The sequence below is a fragment of the Lathamus discolor genome, chromosome 4, assembly GCF_037157495.1.
Source record: "Lathamus discolor isolate bLatDis1 chromosome 4, bLatDis1.hap1, whole genome shotgun sequence".
Taxonomy (NCBI): Eukaryota; Metazoa; Chordata; class Aves; order Psittaciformes; family Psittacidae; genus Lathamus; species Lathamus discolor.
In genome coordinates, this window is record NC_088887.1 from 57,796,871 (window position 1) to 57,822,420 (window position 25,550).

The following is a 25,550-nucleotide window of genomic DNA, read 5'->3' on the forward strand; positions in this document are numbered from 1 at the left end:
TAAATAATACAGATCAAGCTGTATTCAAATACAGTGCGTGAACCTAAGTAAACTAACTGCCACATCTTATTTTTGAAGTGTCCTGGGTTCAGCTCTTCTGAGTTACCAGCTGGGCTTAAACCATGACATGAAGCAAAAATCCCCATGGATTTGTATATTTAAGCAATAAATTTATATAAAGTAAATAAAGTTATAAATGAAATTATCTGTGAACCTCTTTTACCCATACAGTTTTCTTGCCTACAGTAATTTATCCACAGTACCTATTACTGTGTCAGTTCTTGGAGCAAACGTGTAAGCTACATCAAACTATGGATTTTGTGTGACATTATTTCACAAAGGAAAAAAAAGAACAAAGCTGATCCATTACCTGAGTGATGAATTACTACTGGGAACCAACAAAACGATCAGTATCATCACAAAAAGCAGAAGCAAAACTATTTCAGTCCATATTACAAGTTTTATTAGGTAGAGTAACAAGCCACATGAGAGTACAAAACAGAAGATATGCAGAAAAACATTCTGAGAATGCAGGTAGGGACTCAAAAAAAATCAAAAGAGTGATTGCTTAGTATGAAGTACACAGAGGTAAGAACAAGGTTAAAAAGCAAAGCATTTAAAAAGTATTTATCAATGGAATGTTTAGGGGTTTTTACTCAGATATTCTGCAATTGCAAGACATTGCGTGAGGAGGTAGCATCTTGGCCTTTCATGCTGAGAAGTCTAGGATGGTTTTGAGCTGATGTAAAGTAGCAGTAGGTTTCAAACTTTCACAAACATTAACATCTTGCCAGACATTTGAACTCAGCTTTTGCATATAAAGTGCATCTAAAAAGTGAGGTATATTGATGAAGCTGCATAGCGAACTTACTTTATACAATGCCTGCTTTTGTTTTAGTCCTGATGCTTGCCATTTCTCTTAACCTTCACAATTATCTATTGCACAGTTCATTTAAAAAAATTAGAAAGATATGATTAATATGCAATGGCAAACAGCATAAACCCCTCGGGTTTTAAGCAAGCAAAAACTACTTATTGAGAGGAAAATTACAGAGCTATTACAATACATAAATAAAAGTCCAGGTGTGGGACCCCAAATGAGCATGACAGAAGTCAAGAATCTGTATTTTTAGAGCAGTCTGAGTTTAGATAAGGAATTTGCTTCTTATGTGTTTATTTTCAATGTAAGGTATATTTTGGCAACACCTCGTAAAACGTACTTCATTACCACAGATGAAACTATCTAGGGGTCTAGTTTGGTATCTTTATCACTGCAGAACTGGCATAAGTGATAGAGTGTTTGAATACACGTACCTCTTAAAAATCACAATTTTGTGACTACCTTGGTAAAGGGGCTCGCAACTGATATGCAGCACAAAACAACAGCTTCTACATTTCCAATGGTCTCTATATAAAAATATGTCAACTAGGACAGTCAATACAGCTTCTTTGATAAATCAAAAATATTTTTAAACTGTTCCTTTTGTATATTTTTCACAAACTATGACAAGTCAGTTTCACACTGATATAAAAGACTGAGAGTTTGGGTTGCAAGTAGTGCAGAATATCTTTACAATTACAAGATAAAATCGTATCACAAAATAATTCATGCAGCTGCTGAAATATTTCTCCTCTTTGCTCATATGTAAATAAGATTAAGTTCCTGGGGCTTTCAGTATTGCCAGCTGCTACAGAATCTAAGCACCTCCAAGTAAATTATACCTCTACGATAGTCCTGTAGTGACTTCAGCAAGGTCTGCCTGCTCTCTTTTCTGTGAAAACGCCTTGTAGGAATGCTTTTCTTCCTGAGCCTTTACAACATCCCTGGTTTAAGGTAGCTGGACCTGTTTGAACCAGGACACATTAAATGCAGACAAAGCCTTTTCAGCTTGCACAGAGAAACTGAGAATCAAATGCTACTTGTTCCTGCCCCTTTTCTTTGACAGGGTAATGAAGGATTAATTTTTGTGTTAAGTTCTATCACATCTTTGACAAAATCATCATTTCCTATAAAGTCTCCAGCAATGATGTTAATACATTCCTTTTGTGGTCCTGGATATTGCTGCTTTATCCATACTTTCAAGCATGGAAGACTCTGGAGTGTCATTTTCTTCAGTGATCCAAATGGATGTTGGAGAATATACCTTAAATTTTCAGTAAGGTTAATCCCTGCTACAAAGAATTTTTCTGAAACAAAAATATCAGAAGGTGACACATTAGATATTCCTTTGAGGAGAACAGAAACCACCTGACATTGCATTGACTCCAGATCTTGTTCCTCTGGCTATCATTAAAATAGTAAATTCACATTCTGTGTTGTTTCATATCCCTAAAACTGTTTCAGTAGACTGCCTCCCCTTATTGCGACTGCATGCTGTAGTAAACACGTACTGAAGCAAGCTGGGTTACTGAGCCATTCCAGTTTAGCTAAATTTATCCAGATTAACCATTGCTGACTGAAGGCTCTCCACTGACTTACTTACCCTCCTTTGTAAATTCCATTTGTTTCTGTAATGGTTCTTCCAAATGCTTAGCCTTCCCCTGAGGGGTGGGAGCATGGGTGCGCCTACACAAGCCTTTTCCTTTGGCTGGGGCATGTGGCTGTGAAGCAGTTCTCCTCTCCATCATCCCATGTGTTCACATCACAGAGTTGCATCAAAGGTTACGAACTGGATTTATTTCAGCTTAGACTACACCAGCATGCTTGAGCACTGTTATTTCCTATTGTAGCTACAGCCTTGCCGTTCTTGTAGGGGGTTCTTTCCAGAATAAAGCTACCTTCACGCTTTTTCCTCATCGACAGTGCCTAGAGCAGAAAGCATCGGACTGAGGAAGCAGCCTCCTACCCATGAGATAGGCATGTCTGCACCAGTGAGCTGGTCTGTACTGAGAGCTTCTTTTCATACGGTCACGCAAGCAGCTGCCATAATTACATGTACATACACTGATGCATGTATGCAATGCCATTAAACTGAAACAGGGTAGATTAGATACAGGGAAGAAATTCTTCACTGTGAGGGTGGTGAGGCCCTGGCACAGGTTGCCCAGAGAAGCTGTGGCTGCCCCATCCCTGGCAGTGTTCAAGGCCAGGTTGGATGGGGCTTTGGGAAACCTGGTCTAGTGGAAGGTGTCTCTGCCCATGACATGGGGTTGGAACTGGATGAGCTTTAAGGTCCCTTCCAACCCAAACCATTCTGTGGTTCTGTGATTTGCACTACCCAAGATGAACATTGCACTCGCCCATGGGTGGGCAGAGGACTCAGCAACATGGACACATCTCATGCACACAGCATGCACAAAGTGGTTATTGCACATAATGCTATGATTACCCGACTTCCTATTTGTGTTGCTGCACATGCCCCTTATTTCCTATGAGTGACTCTCTGTGCCTACCTGGGCGGCCCATCCGCTTCATGCGCTCTAAAAACCGGATAAGAGAGCGAGTGGCAGTTTTGTTTCCCCACCAGTATGGGATTGCAGGCCACAACTCACAGTGCTCTTCCACTTCCACATCCTCTTCATATGAGACTATAAGCTGATGGCCATGCTGCCACATGGTCCGCAGTGTTGGCACCACCTAAGAGAAAGCATGCCCAGGTTGAAGTCAACAACACAGCAGTGTTCCCAAAATTCAGATACTGACATGTGATGTTGCCTTGGTAGAGAGGCACAGATTCAGTTCAAACAAAGCTTTTAAGTGTATGACCCAGTAGGTCAATGGCTGGGTTCAAATAGTTCAAGTACAGTAAAGTACATAACTCAAGATGTTACACCCATGTAACAATAAACCATCCCTGGGTCAGCCCTTGTGCACATACTGCTGCTGAAAATTTGATGGGAGAGGAAGACACAGGCCATATGACAAAAGAAGGTAAGAGGGGAGCAAAGTCCTACACCCAGCTGTAGGAATACAGACAGAGAGAAGCAGGAATAATTTTGGCAAATGCCTCGTATTGATCCAAATTTGTCACTGTAGCCGAGAAAGAAAATTGAGCTACTTAAGACATGGGAAGACTAAATGCAAGTTTTCAAGAGATACGTTAATTCTGATTTCTCTAAGTAGAAAGTTTATGAAATTAGGGTGCTCCAGACATTTTCCATTGAGAGAGGGGAAGACTTGAGTGAGAAGCTACCTCAGAGAGATGGGCTGAAACAGGTCTGTTAAATTTAAATGTTCCAGTATGAAATTACATTTTCCAATCCTCAAGAGTTACCATCAGACAGAATTGAGGCCCTCTGACTAGTTTTATTTGGAAAAGCAGCACTTAAAGTATTGTTTTTCTAAGAATGTTGTGGTTAAAAGCTGTATCTGTTGCTTGTGAGAAGGAAATGGTGGCTTTTTGATACTACAATTGCACAATTAATTAAAAGCTAAAGGCAGTTGAAAATATTTCATGTAAATCTTCTATGAAGAGAGCCAAGGGTTAAATGAACATGGGAATGCCTCTTCACCCAACAAAGAGTGCAATTCCCAGTTAGGTCAGAAAATGCTCCGGAATTAAATCATAGAATCATAGAATCGTTAGGGTTGGAAAGGACCTCAAAATCATCAAGTTCCAACCCCCTGCCATGGGCGGGGCACCTCACACTAAACCATCCCACCCAAGGCTTCATCCAACCTGGCCTTGAACACCAGGGATGGAGCATTCACAGCTTCCTTGGGCAACCCATTCCAGTGTCCCTCCGCCCTTACAGGAAAGAACTTCCTCCTTATATCCAATCTAAACTTCCCCTGTCTAAGCTTGAACTTGCTGCCTCTTGTCCTATCACTACAGTCCCCCTGTCCTATCACTACAGTTAAGACACAAGCTACTCATACTACACAGACCTGTGCCTGACAGACGCCTTTGTTTTACTGCAGCTGCCTCTCTGAAGATGCAACTTCTTTAAAAACAACAACAACAACAAAAACAAGGTGTGGGATAAGAGCCAAAACAAAAACACAAAACCAAAAACAAGGTACTGGAGATGTGCACATGAGCACAGGTGCTTATTTTGCAAACAAAGCAGAAATGAAACTGTAGATGTCTAACAAGGGATTTTTAAACCCTAGTAATGCAGATCAAAGGAAGACACCATGAATAGTTAAGGCAATTAAAATTTGAACGCAATGTAATGTTGTCATACTGTGGCCTTTGCCAGTACTACATACAGACCCCTACTTAGCAGTTGCTTCATAAATACTTGGACACTTGGTTTTGTACAATGAAAGTACTGGCCTTGAAAGACTGGAGATACCAGGTTATTTTAGAGGAAGTGAGCAAGTACTTGTTATTTGATGTTAAATCTGAATTCAGATCCTGAAAAACCCATACCTACCTAACCAGCAATTGTATCACTTCCAAAAAATGGTGAGATTCATTGTGCTGGTCACAAACTGCGTAGAAATAAAGACTTCCTGCTTGAGGGAAATACTTGGCTTCTTTCTCCAGTGCCCTTCCTCCATCCCCCTGGATGCAACTCTTCTTTCTTCAGTCAGGTGATCTCAAACCATTCGTTCATCACCTTCATTCAACAAACTATCGTTGGCAGCTTAACCCTTTTGCAATTCATAACTTTGTTTTCCTTTTAAGAGCTGGCCATGTCTCTGAAAGTAAATTTGACCATCTTCCCCAGTACTGCTCTGTTCATCTGTGACTTACACAGTCAAGTTATTTGAGGAAACAATAAAACAGTGTCACTCAGGTCTTCAGTTATTCAGCTGAGACTTGAATATTCAGAATCCCCTAGCTTTGCTGAGGATTGTTCTATTTTAACTCAGCTGTTCAAAATGCTTTGAAATGGTAATACTCACCCGTTACTTATACACCAGCTTCAAAGGCTGAATTCGAATCACAAACAGGGTCATCATTATCCTGTACCCCTCACATCTCCAGAGGAATCCCTCTGTTCCTATGCATCTTTGAAATGTTAATTGTTTAACTACTAAAAGCTCCTCTATTTTGTAAAAAAAAAAAAGAGGAAGCTAAAAATCTCAACTTCTGACATTTAGCAATCAAATAATTTCTAATTATTTAAATAAAGGCTTTTCTGGAGGCTTGGGTGACTGAAACATATTAGGCTAGTTGGCAGGTCAGCTCCAGCTCACACCCATGAAAGTCCATGCCACCAGAAATGCACTGAGGGCAGAGATGCTATTAAGAGGGACCTCAGCAAACTGGAGACATGAGCTGATAGGAGCCTCACGAAGCTCAACAAAGGCAAATGCAAACTCCTGTGCTCAGACAGGACTGACACCATGCACCAGGACAGACTGGGAGCAGCTGGCTAGAAACCTGCTTTGCAGAAAAGGACTTGGAGGTCCTAGTGGACACTGAGCTGAACATGAGCCAGCAAGCGTAACCATGTAGCAAAGGTGCAAACAGGGCTGTACTAGGAAAGGCACAGGCAGGAAGTCAAGAGAAGGGGGTCTTCCCTTCTATCCAGCAGTTGCTGGACTGCATCTCAAGTACCGGGTCCAGCTGCAGCTTCCCCAGAACAAAGAAGTCATTGACGTGCTGGATTGAGTCCAGCAGCATGCAATCAGAGCGAGCAGAGGCTGGAGCACGACATGCAAGGGTAGGCTGAGAGAGCTGGGTCTGTTCAGCACGAACAAGAGAAGACTGTGGACAGAACTTACAGCTGTTTGCAAATTCCTAATGGGCAGATGTAGAGAAGAATCCTCAGATGTGCATAGCAAAAGGAAGAAAGTCAGCAGACACAAGTTACAGCAAGAGAGATTCTGATCAAATAGATAAGGAAAACACATTCACTGTGAGAGTGGTCAAACACTGCACCAGGCTGCATAGAAACTTTGTGGAGTCTCTATTCTCAGAGATATTCAGGAATGAACAAGACACAGCCTAATGCAACTTTGAAGTCATTCCTGCTTTGTATGGTGGGGTTGAACTAGATAACCTCCAGAGGTCCCTTCCAACCTAAACTATTATAAATAGAGTAAAAATTAATTTACAATTATTGCTGTGAAAAGGCAGAAAATGAATTCTTTAAATTCTACAAATATAGTGTAAACTATATTTATAACATACACCCCCCCTTATTCAGCAAATGTTACTTTTCCTAGGTTAAAAATACAGTGGAAGTAGAATTGATGCAAGATTTGGAATCAAAGATCTCATTGTAATGTATCATTCTTAAAAAAAAGAAGAAAAAAAAAAGGATCTCATACTTACATTCCTGGGACACAGTTTACACTGGAAAATCTCTTTTATCCAGGCAATTAGACGACAATGAAGTTTTTTGTTTAATCCATCAAAATTCCTGCAGGCTAAGATAACAATTTCCTGAGGATGAGTTTCCAACCACCTTAACACTTCCCACAGAATATCCTGCAAGAGAGAGTCAGCAACTTAGAAAATCATCTGTGCTATGCAGGGGAAAGGAAATAAAACCAATAGAGCATTGATGGTGGGGCAGACTCACAATCACAATAATGAAAATCAGTATAGGCTTCTGGAAGATGGCCATCCAAATGCCCACAGAGTGGTCCAGAGAGATGCACCCCAGGAAACCTACTTTCTGCAGGTCTGTGCCAGTTTGCTCAGGATGTGGTTCTAGCACACTTCGCTTCACAGCTTTGTATTATGGTAATTTCCGCGAATTAAGTGTCTAAGGCCATGTTGGACTTGGCTTTGAGCAACCTGGCCTAGTGGAAGGTGTCCCTGCCCATGGCAGGGTGGTTGGAACCAGATTCTTTAAGGTTCCTTCTAACCCTAACCATTCTGTGATTCTATGAATCCTACTAATCTTACTGATATCCTATTGCCTAGAGGCAGGTTAGGAGTAAACCCATCTCCCCAACTTTCTGTAAGAACAAGCAATGTATTAGTGGCAAACTCACAGGGAAAAGTTCTGTGCTTGCTTAAATGTAACAGTACCCTTTTCCCCCATTTGTTATGGGCAATGGCAGTGTCTTCAAGACCATGTGTAGTTGGCAAGGTAGTCAGGCACTACGTTTAACTGTTTACACGAGCACATCAGTCACCATGAAGTCACAACACATAAAAGGTTCAGACTCATGAGCATGAGACTGAAGTTTAGCCAGTTAGTCTACAAATGAAAAGCTGCATTAGCTAGCTGTCCCTGGCTGTACAGGTTGCAGCAAACAGAAGGAAGATGTAAACTACTTTACAGTGACAGAGCACACACAAAGAACAACTCACAGTAGTTTCTTCACAGCATCTGACAGTAATTTGGTCATGGGATCCAGACTTGAGCCTCGCTGCCTTTCAGCGAAATACTTTTTCTTCAGAAAAAAAAAGTGTTCTGTGATTTTATTAGGCTTTTAATACCTTCTCCTCTTTAATAACTTCTCTTCTTACAGGGGAGATGGGATTGTTCGGGGTAGCATCCTGGGACAAGATAAGATAAACCCCAGAAACATCAGGCACTCAGTAGCAGCAAGGCAGTGCAGAGTAAGGCACAGCAATTCTGGTTTGAGGAAGTGGAATAGACTGATGCTCCAGTCTCACTTGCAGCTACTGAAACTAGCCTCTAGCCTTGCTGATTTTCTCTAGCTTGAAGTCCTCACATTAACAAAACAAATAACCTACTTGGAAAACCTTGGGCCAGCATTTCCAGATTATGATGGCTCTTAAGTGAAAGGAACAGCACTGGTTTTATAGCCACCCCAAAGGTAAGAGCAATACCTGTACAGTAACAGTTGTGTAAACCATATGCACAAAGTACAGATTCATAGATGGATCATTAGGCTTGTGGGCAATCCTGAAATCCAGATATCTGACTCCAGCCTCAAGTTGCTCTGTCACAGTCAGTACCTGAAAGGTGAAACAGAAGACAAAGACTCTGAGAGTTTGGAAGATATTTTCTTCTTTAGGTTAGAAAGCTGAAAAAGGCCTACAAAGTTATCACTATAACATTTTTCACAGGTCTTTCATCTTTAAAATGGCACTATATGCAACTTTGAAGTATTTTACTCTCTGATAAGAGGGATCCCAATTTCCCTGCAATTGCAGATTAGATTAGTTTCAGACGTCTGAAACTGTTCTGTTCTGAATGTTAAAGATCCATTAACCTGTGTGTAAATACACAATCACTCTTCACAAGACAATTTGTACGAACAAAAACTGCAGGATCAGCACCTTAAAAGAGCTGTATTTATTTTATCAGATCAAAGACTTTACCAGGGTTGTCTCTGTGGAGCTCACTCATCCTCAACAGAAGGCAAAGCAAACCCAGAAAAAACTACTGGCTATTGTTCTTTTTCAAGATAAAGTTTGAATTAACCTGTAGGAGTCCTATGGAGCAGAGGTCCTTCCTCTATTTCCACTTCCCTCAAACCTCTTCTACTGGATTTGAGAGCTGAATGGAACAGGTGATAAAGCTGAGTTTCTGGGGCAAAAAGTCCCAAGTGATATGTCTCTTACCTATACCAAGGATATCTTTGCCCTTAATTAAATACATTGAAACACTACTTCGTCTCAGTTCAACCTGCTATGGACAAAACTTTTAGCTTTCACAAAGCATACATAGTACTGATTTGAGTCAGAAAGGATTCAACAGAAGCTAAATCAATACAAGGCATTGCACCTGAATAACCACATTCATAGCTTTAGGGTGAAGACAGAGCTCAAGATACATGCCAGCTTCAACCATCTAACTTCCTGTTCTTCAGACAGGAATTTAATCTCCCCAAGCTGTGCCTGGGCTGCAGGGCTGGGGAGCAACCCAGCCCCACGTGCCTCAAGGTGCAGGTGGTGCGATGGCTCGGGCCAGCATCTCCCTCCATGCCTTCTTGTTCTGCATCAGGCTGAAGCAATTGAAAGAGTGATCCAATTCCCACCTTCTTTTGGAGCATGCTGAAGACAGGAGTGTATATGGCTGTAGGTCATCTGTAACCTTTGTGGCAAGAAAGAGCACCAGATGAAACTGGCACTCTGAGCTGCTCTTTTGGATGAATTAATTTCTTTTTGTTGACTGCACAGGAAAGCTAGACAAATTCAGCTCTCTAATTATCACCTGGGTTTGGATACTGAATTAGACAGTGTGAACACCGCCCCTGCAGGGCGAAATTTAAGAGGGAGCCTTGGCGAAAAAAGCTGCAGTCTCACACCAGACATCCAGGACATGAGGAGGTTACACCCCTGACACCAGCCATTGCACAGGAAGGATTTGGGCCTGTCCTGGGTTCAGCAGTAGCGGTCATTTTTCTCCTTCTTAGTAGCTGGTGCAGTGCTGTGGTTTTGACTTTCAGCCTGGGAACAGCACTGATAACACCGATGTTTTTAGTTACTGCTCAGTAATGTTTACTCTGACCAAGGACTTTGTGAGTCTCACGCTCTGCCAGGGAGGAGGGGAAGCCAGGAGGAAGCAGAGACAGGACACTTGACCCAAACTGACCAAAGAGGTATTCCATACCACAGCACGTCATGCCCAGGATGTAGAACTGAGGGCAGTTACCCAGAAGGGTTAGATCACTGCTCAATCAGGCTGGGTATCAGTCGGCGAGTGGTGAGCAGTTGTATTCTCTTCCCTTGTTATTTCCCTTATCATTGTTATTATTGGCAGTAGCAGCAGTGGTTTGTGTTATACCTTAGTTACTGGGCTGTTCTTACCTCAACTCGTGGGAGTTACATTCTTTTGATTCTCCTTCCCATCCCTCCAGGAGTAGGCGGGGGGAGGAAAGGGGGGGGAGTGAGGCAGAGACTGCCTGGTTCTGATTTACGGCTGGGTTTAAAGCACGACAGGGCCTCTACATTGACAACCCTACGAGACAGGACTCAGGACAGGCACCATCTGCTAGGCACTGTGCCACCCAGGAACTGTGGGTCCTACCATCACAGGGCTCCTTGATGTCTGCTCTGGATGCCAACAGGTGGAGTCACCTCCTCAGGAAGATAACTCACCACAGAGATAAGGAAGGGTGGGATTGCAGCCGTGCCTCTTTCCCATCAGCAATGGGCCACTTCCTGCTCAGTGCTCTGGGTTCAACCAACAAAGTGACTCTAATGGTGTAAGGAGCTTGCTTGTCACCAACAGGGTAACACTGGCCAGCAACCCACAAGTTCAGAGGTATCTAAATCTTTCACTGGGTAAAGCAAAAAGCAGCTCAATTCAAGGCACTGTGATAAGCGAGGGCCTTTCCACATCAGCTCATCACTGCCATTACATATTCAATATCTGGTACTGTCTAAGACTCTAGTTTGCCCAGGCTGCTCAAACACAACAAAAGAAGCCTAGGCATAATTATTGCCTTTTATCAGTTATTCAGTTTTAATTGCCAAGTAATGAACTCTCTTTCAATAAGAACAAAAGTTTAGAGATTTTTGATACTTCTTTGATGCCAGGAAAGTCTGTTCTGTAGAAAACCTCCAAAAGCTCTCACTTAAAACATGATCTCCAATTTCGTCTTCAACATAGATTTGTGAGGAACAAGGAGATAACTGCTAGCTGAGTATTTAGACCTTTTAAAAAGTTAGCTAAACTTTATGTGAGAGATGACACCCTCGTTCTCTTACATCTTAAAAAAAAATTCCCTTCAACAAGACTTCTCTTCTGCTGGATGAAATACATGATACAGACGGGGAAAACAACTGACATCTCACACAGCAGTGACAGTAGAAACGACAAGCATTACCTTCTGAACAATGTGCAGAAGAAAAATCTCTTCTGATTATAGTAATAGTAAATGCTACTTGTAACAATAAACATGTGAAAAAGATGAGTTTCTACTACCAAATGGTCAGCTTTAAGCAACATCTTTGTGTACAATGCCTGCCTCACCTACATGCTTTTTCCCCACAAAAGATCTGGTATGAATGGCACCTATCTCAGGCCCCAGTGTGCGGTTTTGTCTGGGATAGAGTTCATTTTCTCCATAGTAGCTGTTCTGGGGCTGAGTTCTGGCTTTGTGCTAGAAACAGCGTTGATGACACAGGGATGTTTCTGTTACTGCTCAGCAGCGCTTACACAGAGTCAAGGCCTTTCCTGCTCCTCACCCCACCCACCAGTGAGGGCTGGGGGTGCACAAGGAGCTGGAAGGGGACACAGCCAGGACAGCTGACCCCAGCTGACCCAAGGGATATCCAATACACATGAAGCTGGGGGAAGAAGGAGGAAGAGGAGGACATATGGAGTGATGATGTCTGTCTTCCAATTAACTGTTACACGTGATGGACCCCTTCTTTCCTGGGGATGGCTGAACACCTGCCTGCCCATAGGAAGCACTGCGCTAATTCTCTGTTTTGCTTTGCATATGTGTGGCTTTTGCTTTACCTATTCAACTGTCTTTTGTTAACCTGGGAGTTTTCTCACTTTTACACTTCAGATTCTCTCCCCCATCCCACCAGGGGCTGAGTGGCACTTAGTTGTCAGCTGGGGTTAAACCACAACACCCAAGCACAGTATCTCATGAGAGCGCAGGTTCTGGAGAGCAAGCTATTCTTTCACTGTTATTCTTTCACAGTGGTCATTTAGCATAACCACTCTCAGAACTGCCGCACAAGCTTCGACTTTGCTCTGACGTGACAACGTCAGACAAGTTACCTGTGTTGTAGACCACTTCATGATAACAGGGTGAACAATGCAGGGTATGCATTTGCTTAAAAACTTCACCAGCTTGCATTCGTTGCCGCTAACAGCAGAGTTTTTGTCCAAGCAGTAGGTCATGGTGTCATGACTCCCTGTGGAATATAAAAACAAATGTACAGAAAATGTTATTCCTTATCTACTAAAACCCACAACACATTCTTATACTGTGTGCGAGCACCTGACCTGACCCCGTTTCCAAATCACACACCTATACTGCCTGATAAGACTATGTAGTTATGGCAGAAAGATGGGCTCTTCTACAGAGATTGCTCACCTGACATGAGTAAGATTAGTGTGAAATCCTTGTGAAGGGAAGGCACCAAGATTTTTCAATAAAACAGTCCCCATCTAAACTACACATTGTTTTTTGCCTCAAACCACAATAAAATGGCCTGTTTCAACTAGTATCTTCCACTGAAATAATTATCTTGATTCTACTTTTTTTTCAGGGAATAAATAGCTGGAGGCTGATTTTTTTTTATTAACTTTTTTAATAATTCCGAAGGTCTAGAATTAGTCCTGTTTTCAGATTGTCCAAATGAAGGATTTTATACTCTAACGCCATCTCCACTGCACAGGAAAATACGACTGAAAGCAGAAATTCATCTTCTTACACCTTTGACTGGACCAACACCTAACTTGGCATTTTAAGCATCTGTATCTTAAATTTGTGGTAAGAATGCACTCCTGAACCAAACACCTACATCCCCTACAGCAAGAATGGAAGAGATGGGCAGTTGGAGGTTTCAGAGGAAAATCCAAGTCTAAGCTAATGTGTATGCATGCAATCAAAGAAGTATGTCTTACAAGATATAAGAGTCAAACCATTAAATACCCATGGACCAAATCCAAGTCTGAGAGAAGTGAACAGGATTCCATAGATGAGTGTTGCATCTGCTGATGCCAATCAGCAAACAGACAGTAATCCTTTATTTGGGAGCCTTCTTGTGATGTCAGTGAGTTAAGAGTAATGAGAGGAAGATGGGTATATCCATGACACAACAAATATTATGCAAAGGTAGTGAGTTAGTACCAAACCAGGTAGCTTCAGAGCTTGAAGCAACTTCTCCCCAGCAGCACTGTGAGGAACCTGGTGAAACACAACACTAATTATTGACACTTGCCTCAGTCTCCTCACCATGCTTTCAGAATCACAGAATCCCAAGGGTTGGAAGGGACCTCAAAAGATCATCTAGTCCAACCCCCCTGCAAGAGCAGGGTAACCTACAGTACATCACACAGGAACTTGTCCAGACGGGCCTTGAATATCTCCAACGTAGGAGACTCCACAACCCCCCTGGGCAACCTGTTCCAGTGCTCTGTCACTCTTACAGTGAAGAAGTTCTTCCTGATATTAACGTAGAACTTCCTATGCTCCAGTTTACACCCATTGCCCCTTGTCCTATCACTGGATATCACTGAAAAAAGCCTAGCTCCATCATCCTGACACCTACCCTTTACATATTTGTAAACATTGATGAGGTCACCCCTCAGTCTCCTCTTCTCCAAGCTAAAGAGACCCAGCTCCCTCAGCCTCTCCTCATAAGGGAGATGTTCCACTCCCTTAATCATCTTTGTGGCTCTGCGCTGGACTCCTTCAAGCAATTCCCTGTCCTTCTTGAACAGAGGGGCCCAGAACTGGACGCAATATTCCAGATGTGGCCTCACCAAGGCTGAGTACAGGGGGAGGAGAACCTCTCTTGACCTACTAACCACTCCCTTTCTAATGCACCCTAAGATGCCATTTGCCTTCTTGGCCACAAGAGCACATTGCTGGCTCATGGTCATCCTCCTATCCACCAGGACCCCCAGGTCCCTTTCCCCTTCGCTACTTTCCAGCAGGTCAACCCCCAACCTGTACTGGTACATGGGGTTGTTCTTCCCCAGATGCAAGACTCTACACTTGCCCTTGTTAAATTTCATCAAGTTTCTCCCCGCCCAACTCTCCAGCCTGTCCAGGTCTCGCTGAATGGCAGCAGTCCTCTGGTGTGTCAGCCACTCCTCCCAGTTTTGTGTCATCAGCGAACTTGCTGAGGGTGCACTCAGTTCCCTCATCCAGGTCATTGATGAAAATATTAAACAGCACCGGTCCCAGCACCGACCCCTGAGGAACTCCACTAGTCACAGACCTCCAGCTAGATTCTGCGCCATTGACCACAACTCTCTGCCTTCTTCCTTTCAACCAGTTCTCGATCCACCTCACTACTTGATCGTCAAGCCCACACTTCCTTAGCTTATCTATGAGGATGCTGTGGGAGACAGTATCAAATGCCTTACTGTAATCAAGAAAAACCACATCTACCGCTCTACCATCATCCCTCCACCTAGTCACTTCCTCATAGAAGGTTATAAGGTTGGTCATACATGACTTCCCCTTCATAAAACCATGTTGGCTGTTCTTAATAACCCCCTCATCCTTGATATGCCTACAGATGGAGTAAAGAATAAGTTGTTCCATCACCTTTCCAGGGGTGGAGGTAAGGCTGACCGGTCTATAATTACCGGGTCCTCCTTCTTGCCCTTCTTATAGACTGGTGTGACCTTTGCCATCCGCCAATCCTCAGGCACCTCGCCTGTTTCCCACGACTTACCAAAGATGATGGAAAGTGGCCTAGCAATGACCTCCGCCAGCTCCCTCAGCACCCGTGGGTGCATTCCATCCGGACCCATCGATTTACAGATGTCCAGTTTGCATAGCTGATCCCTAACCCAATCCTCATCTACCAAAGCAAACTCCTCCTTTGTCCTGACTCCTTCTGGGGCTATAGGAATCCAGGGCCCCCGGGGAGGGGGAGAGTCTGCAGGAGTAAAGACAGAGGCAAAGAAGGCATTCAGCACCTCTGCCTTCTTTATATCCTCTGTCTCCAGAATGCATTCTGTCACATTTCTTGCATGCCTTGTTGTCTTCTTTATCTGAGATAGGCTTCCACTTCCCAAACTGGGCTTCCCCCAGTCATTGTTCCCTCTGAAAACCTGACAGAGCTTTTTTGACCTGGTTATTCTTGATCTGCTTTTGTTCTGACCTGGGCTAGACCAGTTTTGTAGGTCAGCTGGACAGCCACCAAAAATCTCCCAAGCTAATAGCCTGCAGTGGTCTGTAGAAGTCCTCCAGTGTTTGCTGAAATGGGCTTGTCTTCAACTACTCTTTTCTTCATGCCTGTTTCATGCAGGCTTATTCACAAGAGCAAACATTCACAAGAATAACAATGTCACCATAAGAAGAGCCGGGAAGTCAAAAGCACACACCAACCAGCAGGTTCCCAGCTTTCTGCAATGCCGAAGAAACACCACTCTGAAAGCTTTAGAAAAACATGGTTCCTTTTCCACCAAAAAAACCCCACCCAAAACCAACCCAAACCAAACCATTGAGCGAGCTACCGATTTTTTAAGGACTTCTGTTTCAAGGTTTCAATTTTAATCAAAACTCCATTAGTTCATGACAGGAAGGGTTAAAAAATGCACCGTAGTTCTTGGGTTCAGAAGGGCTCCATCCGTGGAAGACAAGATTTGATTTTTCCCACTCTCTCTAATATATATCTTTGTCAAAGTTAACCTACGATCCTGTAGCGTACACAAAGCATTCACCTACATGCTGTGCTGCCTTCCACCCAAAGGGGAAAACAGTTTATTCAAGGCAGGAGAGAGAATCAAGAACATGACCAGAGAAAGGCTAGTGATACACAGGTCTGAATGTAGTACCAAGGACACCAGCTATAGCTCAGCTGTATTTACCCATAATAGGATAAATACAGTTTTTATAAGCACAGTCATGTAGAAAAGTCACACTCTACATTAACACATATGTTAATTGAAAGTTTCTATCTTCCATTTTTTGTACTTTCACAGACTCTTTAAAACAAATAATAAGATAAAGTGTTCTTTCTCTCCTTTTCGAATTGTTATGTTATGTAGGAACTGGCAAGAATGAATAGGAAAATCCTTTTTCCCCCTCCCCTCTAAGAAACCCCAAGCATTACAGACATTCACATGAACACATCACACAAACCCTCCCCCAAGCCCTTCTCCCACACACTGACCCAAATAATAAAAGTAGCTATCCTGAAATGGGACAAACAGGATGCTCCAATTCTTACATGGCACACCAACAAAACAGTGGAGAATGAAAGTTAATCTTTACCTGGAAGAGCTAAATTATAGAGTGGAATATCCCAGAGCTTCTCTGGCAATTGTGACATCCATTGACCATTTTCATGGCACATGTGAATGGAGGTTTGCAAAGAGCCTTCCATGAGTGCCTGCTTTAGGACTTCATAAGGAGTTCTGGGAGGGAAAGAGAAAAGAATAGGAATAAGCCATTCCATATACTGTGGTTGAATTAATGCCACTGCACTGTGCAGAATGGATTTATACATGCTATAAAACGTCAGCCTTTCTCTCAAGTAGTTGCAGCAAAATGTCAAGAGCTTCTCGGCCACAACATACACTGCTTTTGATAACACTGCTTATCAGCACAATGCCAAGGGAGGGTTCCAACTTCAGGCTTGTAAACTGATCAACTGAAAATAAAAATAGAGCCAAGACAAACACGTGCAGCTTCGTTGGCATGGAGAAATGGCTATCTGCATCAGCTATTGCAACATCACGAAGAGTAACCCAACTTCAGCGTGAAACATCTTCCGTAACCCTTTGCAGCCCCAAAACCATGGCAGAGGGATTGATGGCAGGGCTGGGACAGGGGCTGGGTCACCAACCCTCAGGATCCTAGAGAACACTCACCTTGAAGCATCAGTTCAGCTGCTACAATAATAGAATCATAGAATCATAGAATAGTTAGGGTTGGAAAGGACCTCAAGATCATCTAGTTCCAACTTCCCTGCCACAGGCAGGGACACCTCACACTAAACCATCTCACCCAAGGCTCTGTCCAACCTGGCCTTGAGCACTGCCAGGGATGGAGCACTCACAACTTCTCTGGGCAACCCATTCCAGTGCCTCACCACCCACACAGTAAAGAACTTCTTCCTTATATCCAATCTAAACTTCTCCTGTTTAAGTTTTAACCCATTACCCCTTGTCCTATCACTACAGTCCCTAATGAAGAGTCCCTCCCCAGCATCCTTATAGCCCCCCTTCAGATACTGGAAGGCTGCTACGAGGTCTCCACACAGCCTTCTCTTCTCCAGGCTGAACACCCCCAACTTTCTCAGCCTGTCTTCATACAGGAGGTGCTCCAGCCCCTTGATCATAATCGTGGCCCTCCTCTGGACTTATTCCAACAGTTCCATGTCTTTCTTACTGGTCTGTGGTCCCTTTTGCTGTATCTCAGCACATTCATTCCTGAGACTGCTTCTCCCTAGAGTATTCTTCAGGTTGCTTTTGTGAGGGTGGTTGTTTCTTCTGGATTTACAAGTGAGCCATACAGTTTATATGAAGAGTATTTCCTTCAACATGGTGCAATAGATTTTTTTTTTTTTTTTTTTTTTTGCAGTCACATAGAGTCATCTCAAAGGCAACTTTAGGAATTTCATTCCTAAATTTTATGTTCATACCACACATAACAGATACAATCTGCTTTTATATCTGTCAAAGCACATAGCACCATACATGTAGCCTGCCTTGCTGTGCCTTCAGCATGGCTTGCAATTGGTCACTCTGAGTACAGCCACCCCTGTTAAGAAAAGAATGGGAATATGTAGGATGAGGAAAATGCCCAGCACAGTGACACAGGCTGCATGTGTCAGCTGTGTAACCTGGAGCTTTCCTCCTGGTGAAGAGCAGCTACCTCTGAGGCTGTCCATACACACAAGGCTGTCGGATAAGCAGAGGAGAAGTGCTTTAGACTCTCTCTTGCTCTCTTTGTCTTATTATTTTAAAACACAGGTATTTGGTGGGCCTAGTGCAAAGCTGAGTGGAAAAACATCCCATGGCTTTATCTGGGGAATAAAGGTGTGGATCTTTTAGTCCTGCATAGGCAAATGGCCTCTGTATGCCGTATCTGGTATTCTTATTCTTGGAAAGTTCGGATCTCAAGCAGATAAACTTATCCACCCTCTGGCTCTGCAATTGAACATGCTGAGCTTCTGCCTCCTGCTGAGACAACAGATACCTGCAGCTCATCTTGTCACCTTTTGCTGTATTTCATGTTTCCTCAGACTGCACACCACTGCTCACCCAGGGCTGCTCTGCTCTAATCTATGTACCATATAGCATCAGGACAGACAGGGGCTGCCAATGTTTAAAACAACATTGCCATTTAGCAGTTGCAAAAAACTGGGTAGTCGTTCTCCTTGCCCGGCTCTGAAGCTGACACGGGCTGAGGATCACAGAATCATAGAATGGTTTGAGTTGGAAAGGACTCTAGAGATCATCTAGTTCCAACCCCTCTGCCATGAGCAGGGACACCTGCAACACTCCAGTGCATGGCAGCACTTACATGGGTCCTGTACATGGACTAGAAACTTAACTATAAGCACTGCTTTTCCTCTTCCTTGGGTTCTGCAGCTCCCTTTCCAAAGCCTTTGGGGCTGCCTAATTCTCTCTAATGCTGCAGACACCCAGGTCAGTGCAGAAGGAGGGCAGGATGTGCTCCACACACCAGAGCCACAGCAGCCCATGAAAGTCCACAGAGGAATAGACATTCACCTGCAGCCTGTGGAGAACCCCATGCCACAGAAGGGGGATGCCCAAAGGAGGCATGGGAAGCCCGCACTGGAGCAGGTTCCTGGCTGGAACCTGTGGCCCTGTGAAGAGAGGAGCCCACGCTGGAGCAGCCTGTGCCTGAGGGGCTGCACCCTGTGATAGGGACCCACACTGGAGCAGGGGGAGAGTGTGAGGAGTCCTCCCCTGAGGAGGAAGGAGAGGCAGAGACAACATGGAATGAACTGACCACGACCCCCATTCCCCATCCCCCTGCGCTGCTATGGGGATGGAGGAAGAGAATTCGGGAGTGAAGTTAAGATCAGGAAGAAGGGAGGAGTGGGGAGGAAGGGTTTTTAAGATTCGGTTTTATTTCTCATTACCCTACTCTGATTTCCTTGATAATAAATCAGTTTCCTCAATTCGAGCCCGTAACAGTGACTGACGAGTGTCTCTCCCTATCCCAACCTCCACCCACGAGCCTTTAGTTGTATTCTCTCTCCCCTATCTGTCTGAGGAGGGCAGTGATAGAGAGGATTTGGTGGGCACCTGGTGTCCGGCCAGGATCAACCCACCACAACTACCCTCACACGCCTTGCTCCCAGCAGCTTTCTGCCCTGGCCTTGCGCGTTCCGAGCGCAGGCAGCAAGGCAGTGCCCGCGGTATGCCTCGCACCAGGCAGTTCCGGCAGGCAGACATAATTAATGCACAGCTGACTAAAATACCTGCTGCGGCCGACCCAGATCCAGGTGCTACCTAACGCCACGGGAATTACCCGAAACCCTGTGACGAGACCTATCCGCGCTGCCGCAGCGAGCAGCCCGACGGACACAGGGGCGATACCACGGGGAAGGGCTCAGCGCCGCCCCCAACCATCGCCGCGCTGTCGTACCCCCAGGGGACACCGATTCCTCCCTTCCCCCTTTTTGTTAATTGTTGTACTTACTCGGATGAAGGATTTCGTTTCCATGTCGGCTCTTCAGGAAGCACTGCACGGCCCGGAATCTCCCCGGGAAAGGCGAGCTGCCCGCGCTCCGACAGGGGCTGCCCTGCCTTCCTTTGCCTTGTCTTGCCCTGCCCGGGTCAAGTAACCGCAGGTTTGAGGAAGGCGAAGGAGGGGCGAGAGAGATGAGGAAGAAGAGGGGAGGTGGTTCTGGTGAAGTGGAGCTGCCCGAAAGGCAGAGGTGAGACACTTGGTGGACTGAAGATGTATTGCCGCGGGAGGTACCTGCAGGCAATGGCAAGCTGGAGGACGACCCATCAAGTAACAGCGTGTAGCCATTCTGCAGCTGCGTTTAAAATCTATTAATGCGGAAAAAGCTTAAAATACATATTTATAAATATATATACAAAGTGCCTTAATTGCCTGCTTTGTCAAACAGATTCTGTTCTTCGGTTTGCAGAGTTAACGCACGATTCGTTAATTCTTTTCCCCCTCTTTAGCTTGTACAGTCTTTCATCCTGGGTGAAATTCACTCATATTTATTATGGCACCTTGCAGAAATCCAGGCAACCTCCTCAAAAAGCCTTTCTGTGTAAGCAGGCAGGAAGAAAACAAGTGAATGGCAAACACACAAACCCTCAGTGCTGTTTTGGAAGCCGGGTGTCTTCTCAGCCTTTCTGGAGTGGTGGAGAAAGTATTTCAAACAGGAAAAAACAGACAAAATCAACTTTATTTCTTCATTTACTTAGAAAATTGAGACTATGGAGGTGTAATAAAACAGCAGTCAGGCAGCCTCTGGATACTACCACGATTAATACAGAACAGCCAGACATGGTTCGGATCTTGTAAAGTGAACCTGTGTGAAGCTGTTGAGACTAGCAGAGAAAATGTGATTGTGAAAAGGAATATTTTAAACTCAAATGGAAATGCAGGTCTGATTTGTAGCTGTGGATCAGAGCGAAAATTCCTGGTTTGTTACTCACAGTGACAGCAGTCATAGAGCCTTCAAATGGACTTTAGGCATTTAAATACTTCGGCTAACCAAAGCACGACACAGTCTGAGAGAAATCAGTTGATGTTTCAAACAACTTAAGGGTTTATGAGATTTTTTTGAATGGTTACAATATTTGGGATGTTGCATGAGACTTCTCCTTCCATCCTAGTTTTTTCTCTTCAGATACAGCACATCTTTACACTGTAACATGCAGAAATGCCACCAAGCATTCAGACGACTTTAACTGAATTCCCTGGATTTGGGGTGTTTGTTCTGGGAACGTTTGCAACACCCTGGCAATCTATGTTTGCTCCTGGCCTGGCTTACTGATAAATCCTCTCAACCCTCACCTAGTTTCTGTCCTTGGGAACAAACAGGCAGCTGAATATTTGAGAGGAGGTTGTATATCGATTTGGAGAAAACTCCGGGAACAAACTCACCAACAGAGTTTCAAGTTGACAAGCAGGTATTCTTTATTGCGGCGCCGGGAGACACGGGGGATAGCTCCTCCTAACGTGTGTCCCCGTGTCGCTATACAGGCCATCCTTATATATGAGGCTACACATGAATTACATCATTTTCCAGAAAGTTTCCCACACGCATACAGAAATGTGATTGTGGTCTTCAAGGGTCGTTTACTTCTCCCAGCAATCTTCATAACTTCTGGCGGTCTTTGAAGCACCAGCTTAACATTACAGACATAGCAGTCATCCTGTCCTTCTACTTATCAGTTAGTTCAACTGCTCCCACCCTGGACATCTGCTAGTCCCTCCCTAGTAGATGTTTACACCAGCTTAATGGGTTCATTAACACCACAAACATAACAATCAGCCTGTCCTTCTACTTATCAGTTAGTTTAACTGTGCCCATCCTGGACATCTGCTAGTCCCAGATACTCCCCATCCCCAGGTCCTGTTTTTCTATTCTGCTTTTCATACACTTTTTGTACTAAGGTCCTAATGACCTGAAACCAAGTCAACTACTTTCAAACACCGCAGTTATTTTCCATTACAAAGCCACCAAACTTAACCTTACTTAGAAATGACTACATTGTGCTCTTGTGCCTCCTTGTCTCAATATCTAACAGCAGCAGATATATCTAGATGGCTCCTAAGAGTGGGGGAATCGGTGGGGAGGCAGCCTGAAGCACCAGGGTGGTCACTCTGGGCAATAAAAAGACCTGGAAAGAAAAATACAGCACAGACTTTGAGAGCTGTTTTCTGGTTCCCTGTGTTTGCTCCTGGGATTACTGGAGCATGACGGCTACTCTAAGCTAGCAATACTGTGAGCAGGACCTGATGAGGATGGGGGACACAATCTGAAGTCCTCTTTTGCTCCCATTCTCCATGCTCGGAGCTCCCTGTCAATGAGCTGCCTCTGACAACCTGGCACAGGTTGGCAGGAAAACTTAGGCAGAAGTATCTGGATGGGATTTAGGTTGCCCAAACACGTTGCAGCATGCCCATGCGATCATGAGGAAGCAGCCCTAGTTTATTTGAAACAGGGAAATTCCAGTGATAAAATTCAGTGGCTGTTAAAATACTGCTGTAATGGTTAGACGTGGGGCACAAGACCGCTCCCTTCACATGATGGGATCTCAAGGGCCAGGGATACATGAGATGGGTTTTTTCTTATCAAAGTTTTGCAAGATGGGGAAATGTTTTGACTTATTTTAAAATACAGAAAAATACAGAATAAAAAAAATAAAATTTAATTTTATTAGCAACATTTTTAATTTAAACTTTGAAAAAGAAAAAAAAATGGGGAAAAAGATCCTCAAATTCCTCTGATTTGATCCAGTCCCCCAATGTTACATGAGGCTTCAGTGGGATTGGAGCAAGGTCCAGGCAAAATAATTTTCCTGTCAAACAGAAGCAAATGAGATTTCAATTTCAACTTAACTACACCAGTATGCCTGTATAAAACATTTAGTAAGACAGGTAATTTCATGTCTGGCACCAAAAATGTTTAAAACAAGACATGAAAAGCACTTTCAAGAGGCACAGGATTGCTGCTCATAAAATCCTACTAAAAAAGAGAAGCTTCAGGGGGAGATAAATAAACGTCTCTCCTCAGACCCAGCATCTGAGAAGATACGAGCAAGGGGGTAGCCAGGCTTTGTTGCTAGAACCCATTCCAACAGAGAGAGAAACTGGGGAGACACAAAGAGTAAATCATGCATTTGTGTCTACCAGAAAACATTTCCAGCTACAGGGAGAAGGAAAACCTCCTCCTGTCATGCCTCCTTGTTCTCTGTTAATTTGTTATCTAGTCCTTCAACATTGTGTGAACAAGGTAAGTTCCTCAGCTGTTTCCTTGATGCACTCCCTATTCTGCATTAATCTCTTGGGGGTTTTTAGGGGCTTTTTGCTGGCTGGAACAGGCCAGAAACTAAGCCCTCTACTCTGATGTCCTGGTCCCTGGAGAAGCTGAAGTGACAACACAGACCAACACTTTTCACCTAAGAAGGCAGCTCTCAAAGGGGCATGAGAGACAGGAGTCTGGGCAGGCAGGGGGCTACAGAATTACCCTGGGAAACGCAGGACCACCAAGACACTGTGCCCTGTCCATGTCTTTCCTGTGTGCAGCTCCTAACTTGGTAGCAGACCATGGGAAGGAGGAAAGAAGACCCTTTTAATGCTTAAATTCATCACTATAGTGAAGCTGAGGGAGTGAGTCTTGTGTCCTTCAGCAACCATGAACAACATCCCACCTTGTTTCTGTTATCAGTTGTGAAAACTAGGCATCTGTGTCCTCAGGGGCAAATTTCCAGTACCTTTAACATTAGGCAAAGGTTGAAGCTAAGAGCGTATTGGTATTTAAGCCTTCCAGACCTTAACTCCTATGGTTTAGATTTCTTAATCCTTGTGTAGATTAAGCATTGGTGGCTCTGGGCTTATAATGGATCATCAGGGAATAACTGTGAATATTCTAAAGTTGGTAGGTTCTTTTTCCCCCATGCACTACTGATTTCTGCTGTCAACCATAAGCATAGCCTGCCACAGAGCAAGACCTTTTGAGGGACACACACACACTCTGTGCTGAAACACAGAGATAACTCACAAGCTGATACAGGTCAGATAAACTGGGACCTCAGTGCAGAACGAGACCTATTCCATGCCCTGCAAACAATCACCCATGATGGCTCACAGTGACAGTGTAAGGCAGGTAGGGAAAAAAGTCATCAAGATACCACCATGCTGAAGTAGAGCACAGATGAGAGCTGGCATTGGAGAACAAGCAGAAAACTGTAAATGAAACGTGGTTCTGCTTACTTTGCATTTGCGTTTTACCCAGAAAGTGGACTACTGAGAAGGAAAAGGGCTGGCACCATGTTCCTACTAGTGCAGCTTGAAAGCAGATTGTGAGATCATGATCATGATTATGATTGTATGATCATTAGTTAAAGCTATGAAATCACCGTAGGGCTGGGCAAAGGGGAAAACAATAGACCTAAAAGGATAAAAAGAAATTCTGATGACATATCCATAAGGTATCGAACTATGTGCAGCTTGCTCGCTCTTCGCCCAGCAGAAGAAGGTGAGCCGTGAGCTTCCTAATTGTAAAATGAAAGCAAGCATAACATTTCAGGCTTGTGACTGAGCTTGAGAAATGCAATTCCCTTTGCTCCACAGACAGACTTTACAAGAGGGCAATTCTAAAGGAAAGTAGGATATAGCTGGGCAAGCACATTTATGCAGTGGTCTGTATTGCCTGTGATTGCTATGCTTACCAGACCAAGACTAGTAATATGCTTGCGTCAGAATGCTATGTACAACAGGAGAGCACTATGCTTGCAGCTTACCTTTGCTCAGGTGTTTGTTATGGGCTCTGTATAGGACCCAGGTTTACACTGACAGCAAGCATTGGTGGTCAGGATGTGGCTCTTCCCTCAGTTTTTCACCCTCACGGGGTTTCTACCAGTGTTTTCAAAGAAGAGCCAACCAATAGTGGTGCAGACAGACACAGATCTGCTATCTTAATGGCATGCATTAGTGGAAACACCCCAACATCAGAAGTCCCCAGCTTGCACAAGGCCTTGGCATGAGAATCATGGCTAAGACGAAGTACTTGCACAATCTCTAGTCATTATTTAATCCAACACCTAGGGCAAAGTGTCATGCTCTTGTCTGGCAGAAGTGCAGAGTGACATCAAGGGCTGTAAAATTTCTTCCACAACCTTTCTCAATTTAGGCTCAGAAAAACACAAATAAAAATGTGACTCATATTCTGACAGAGCAGATGAGTCTCAGCCTCCACTTTGACCAGCGCATGAGCAGGCATGTTCCTGAGTATCACTGTCCTCTTGTCTTGATTAGGCAGGTCTCCTTCCAAAACAAAAGCTCACAATTTTGCTCACTACATGAGAGCTAGACAGCCTGTTTCTTCCTCCACCTTTCATTAAAACATACTTCCAAAGGCTAGCCCATGGACAACAGGCACAGCTTCAATTTGAAGTGCACAAAG

At 44.0% G+C, this 25,550-nt stretch overlaps 1 protein-coding gene across 4 annotated transcripts; it reads right to left on the reverse strand.

The window, feature by feature from the left end:
• Positions 1 to 286: 286 nt before the first annotated feature.
• On the reverse strand, positions 287 to 24,973 carry PLCXD1 (phosphatidylinositol specific phospholipase C X domain containing 1). Of its 4 annotated transcripts, none has more exons than XM_065677575.1 (7): positions 24,889 to 24,973; positions 16,688 to 16,830; positions 12,505 to 12,641; positions 8,649 to 8,777; positions 7,173 to 7,328; positions 3,394 to 3,577; positions 1,752 to 2,187 (listed from the first exon to the last, which is right to left on the reverse strand). In XM_065677575.1, the coding sequence occupies exons 2-7, from the start codon at positions 16,797 to 16,799 to the stop codon at positions 1,910 to 1,912; spliced, it is 996 nt and encodes a 331-aa protein (XP_065533647.1). In that variant the 5' UTR covers positions 16,800 to 16,830; positions 24,889 to 24,973; the 3' UTR covers positions 1,752 to 1,909. The 4 variants fall into 4 exon arrangements, with proteins under 4 accessions (XP_065533648.1, XP_065533647.1, XP_065533645.1 ...); XM_065677573.1 differs by lacking the exon at positions 24,889 to 24,973 and adding an exon at positions 20,093 to 20,546; XM_065677576.1 differs by lacking the exon at positions 24,889 to 24,973 and having other exon boundaries at positions 287 to 1,844; positions 16,688 to 20,071.
• Between the last annotated feature and the right edge of the window lie 577 nt (positions 24,974 to 25,550).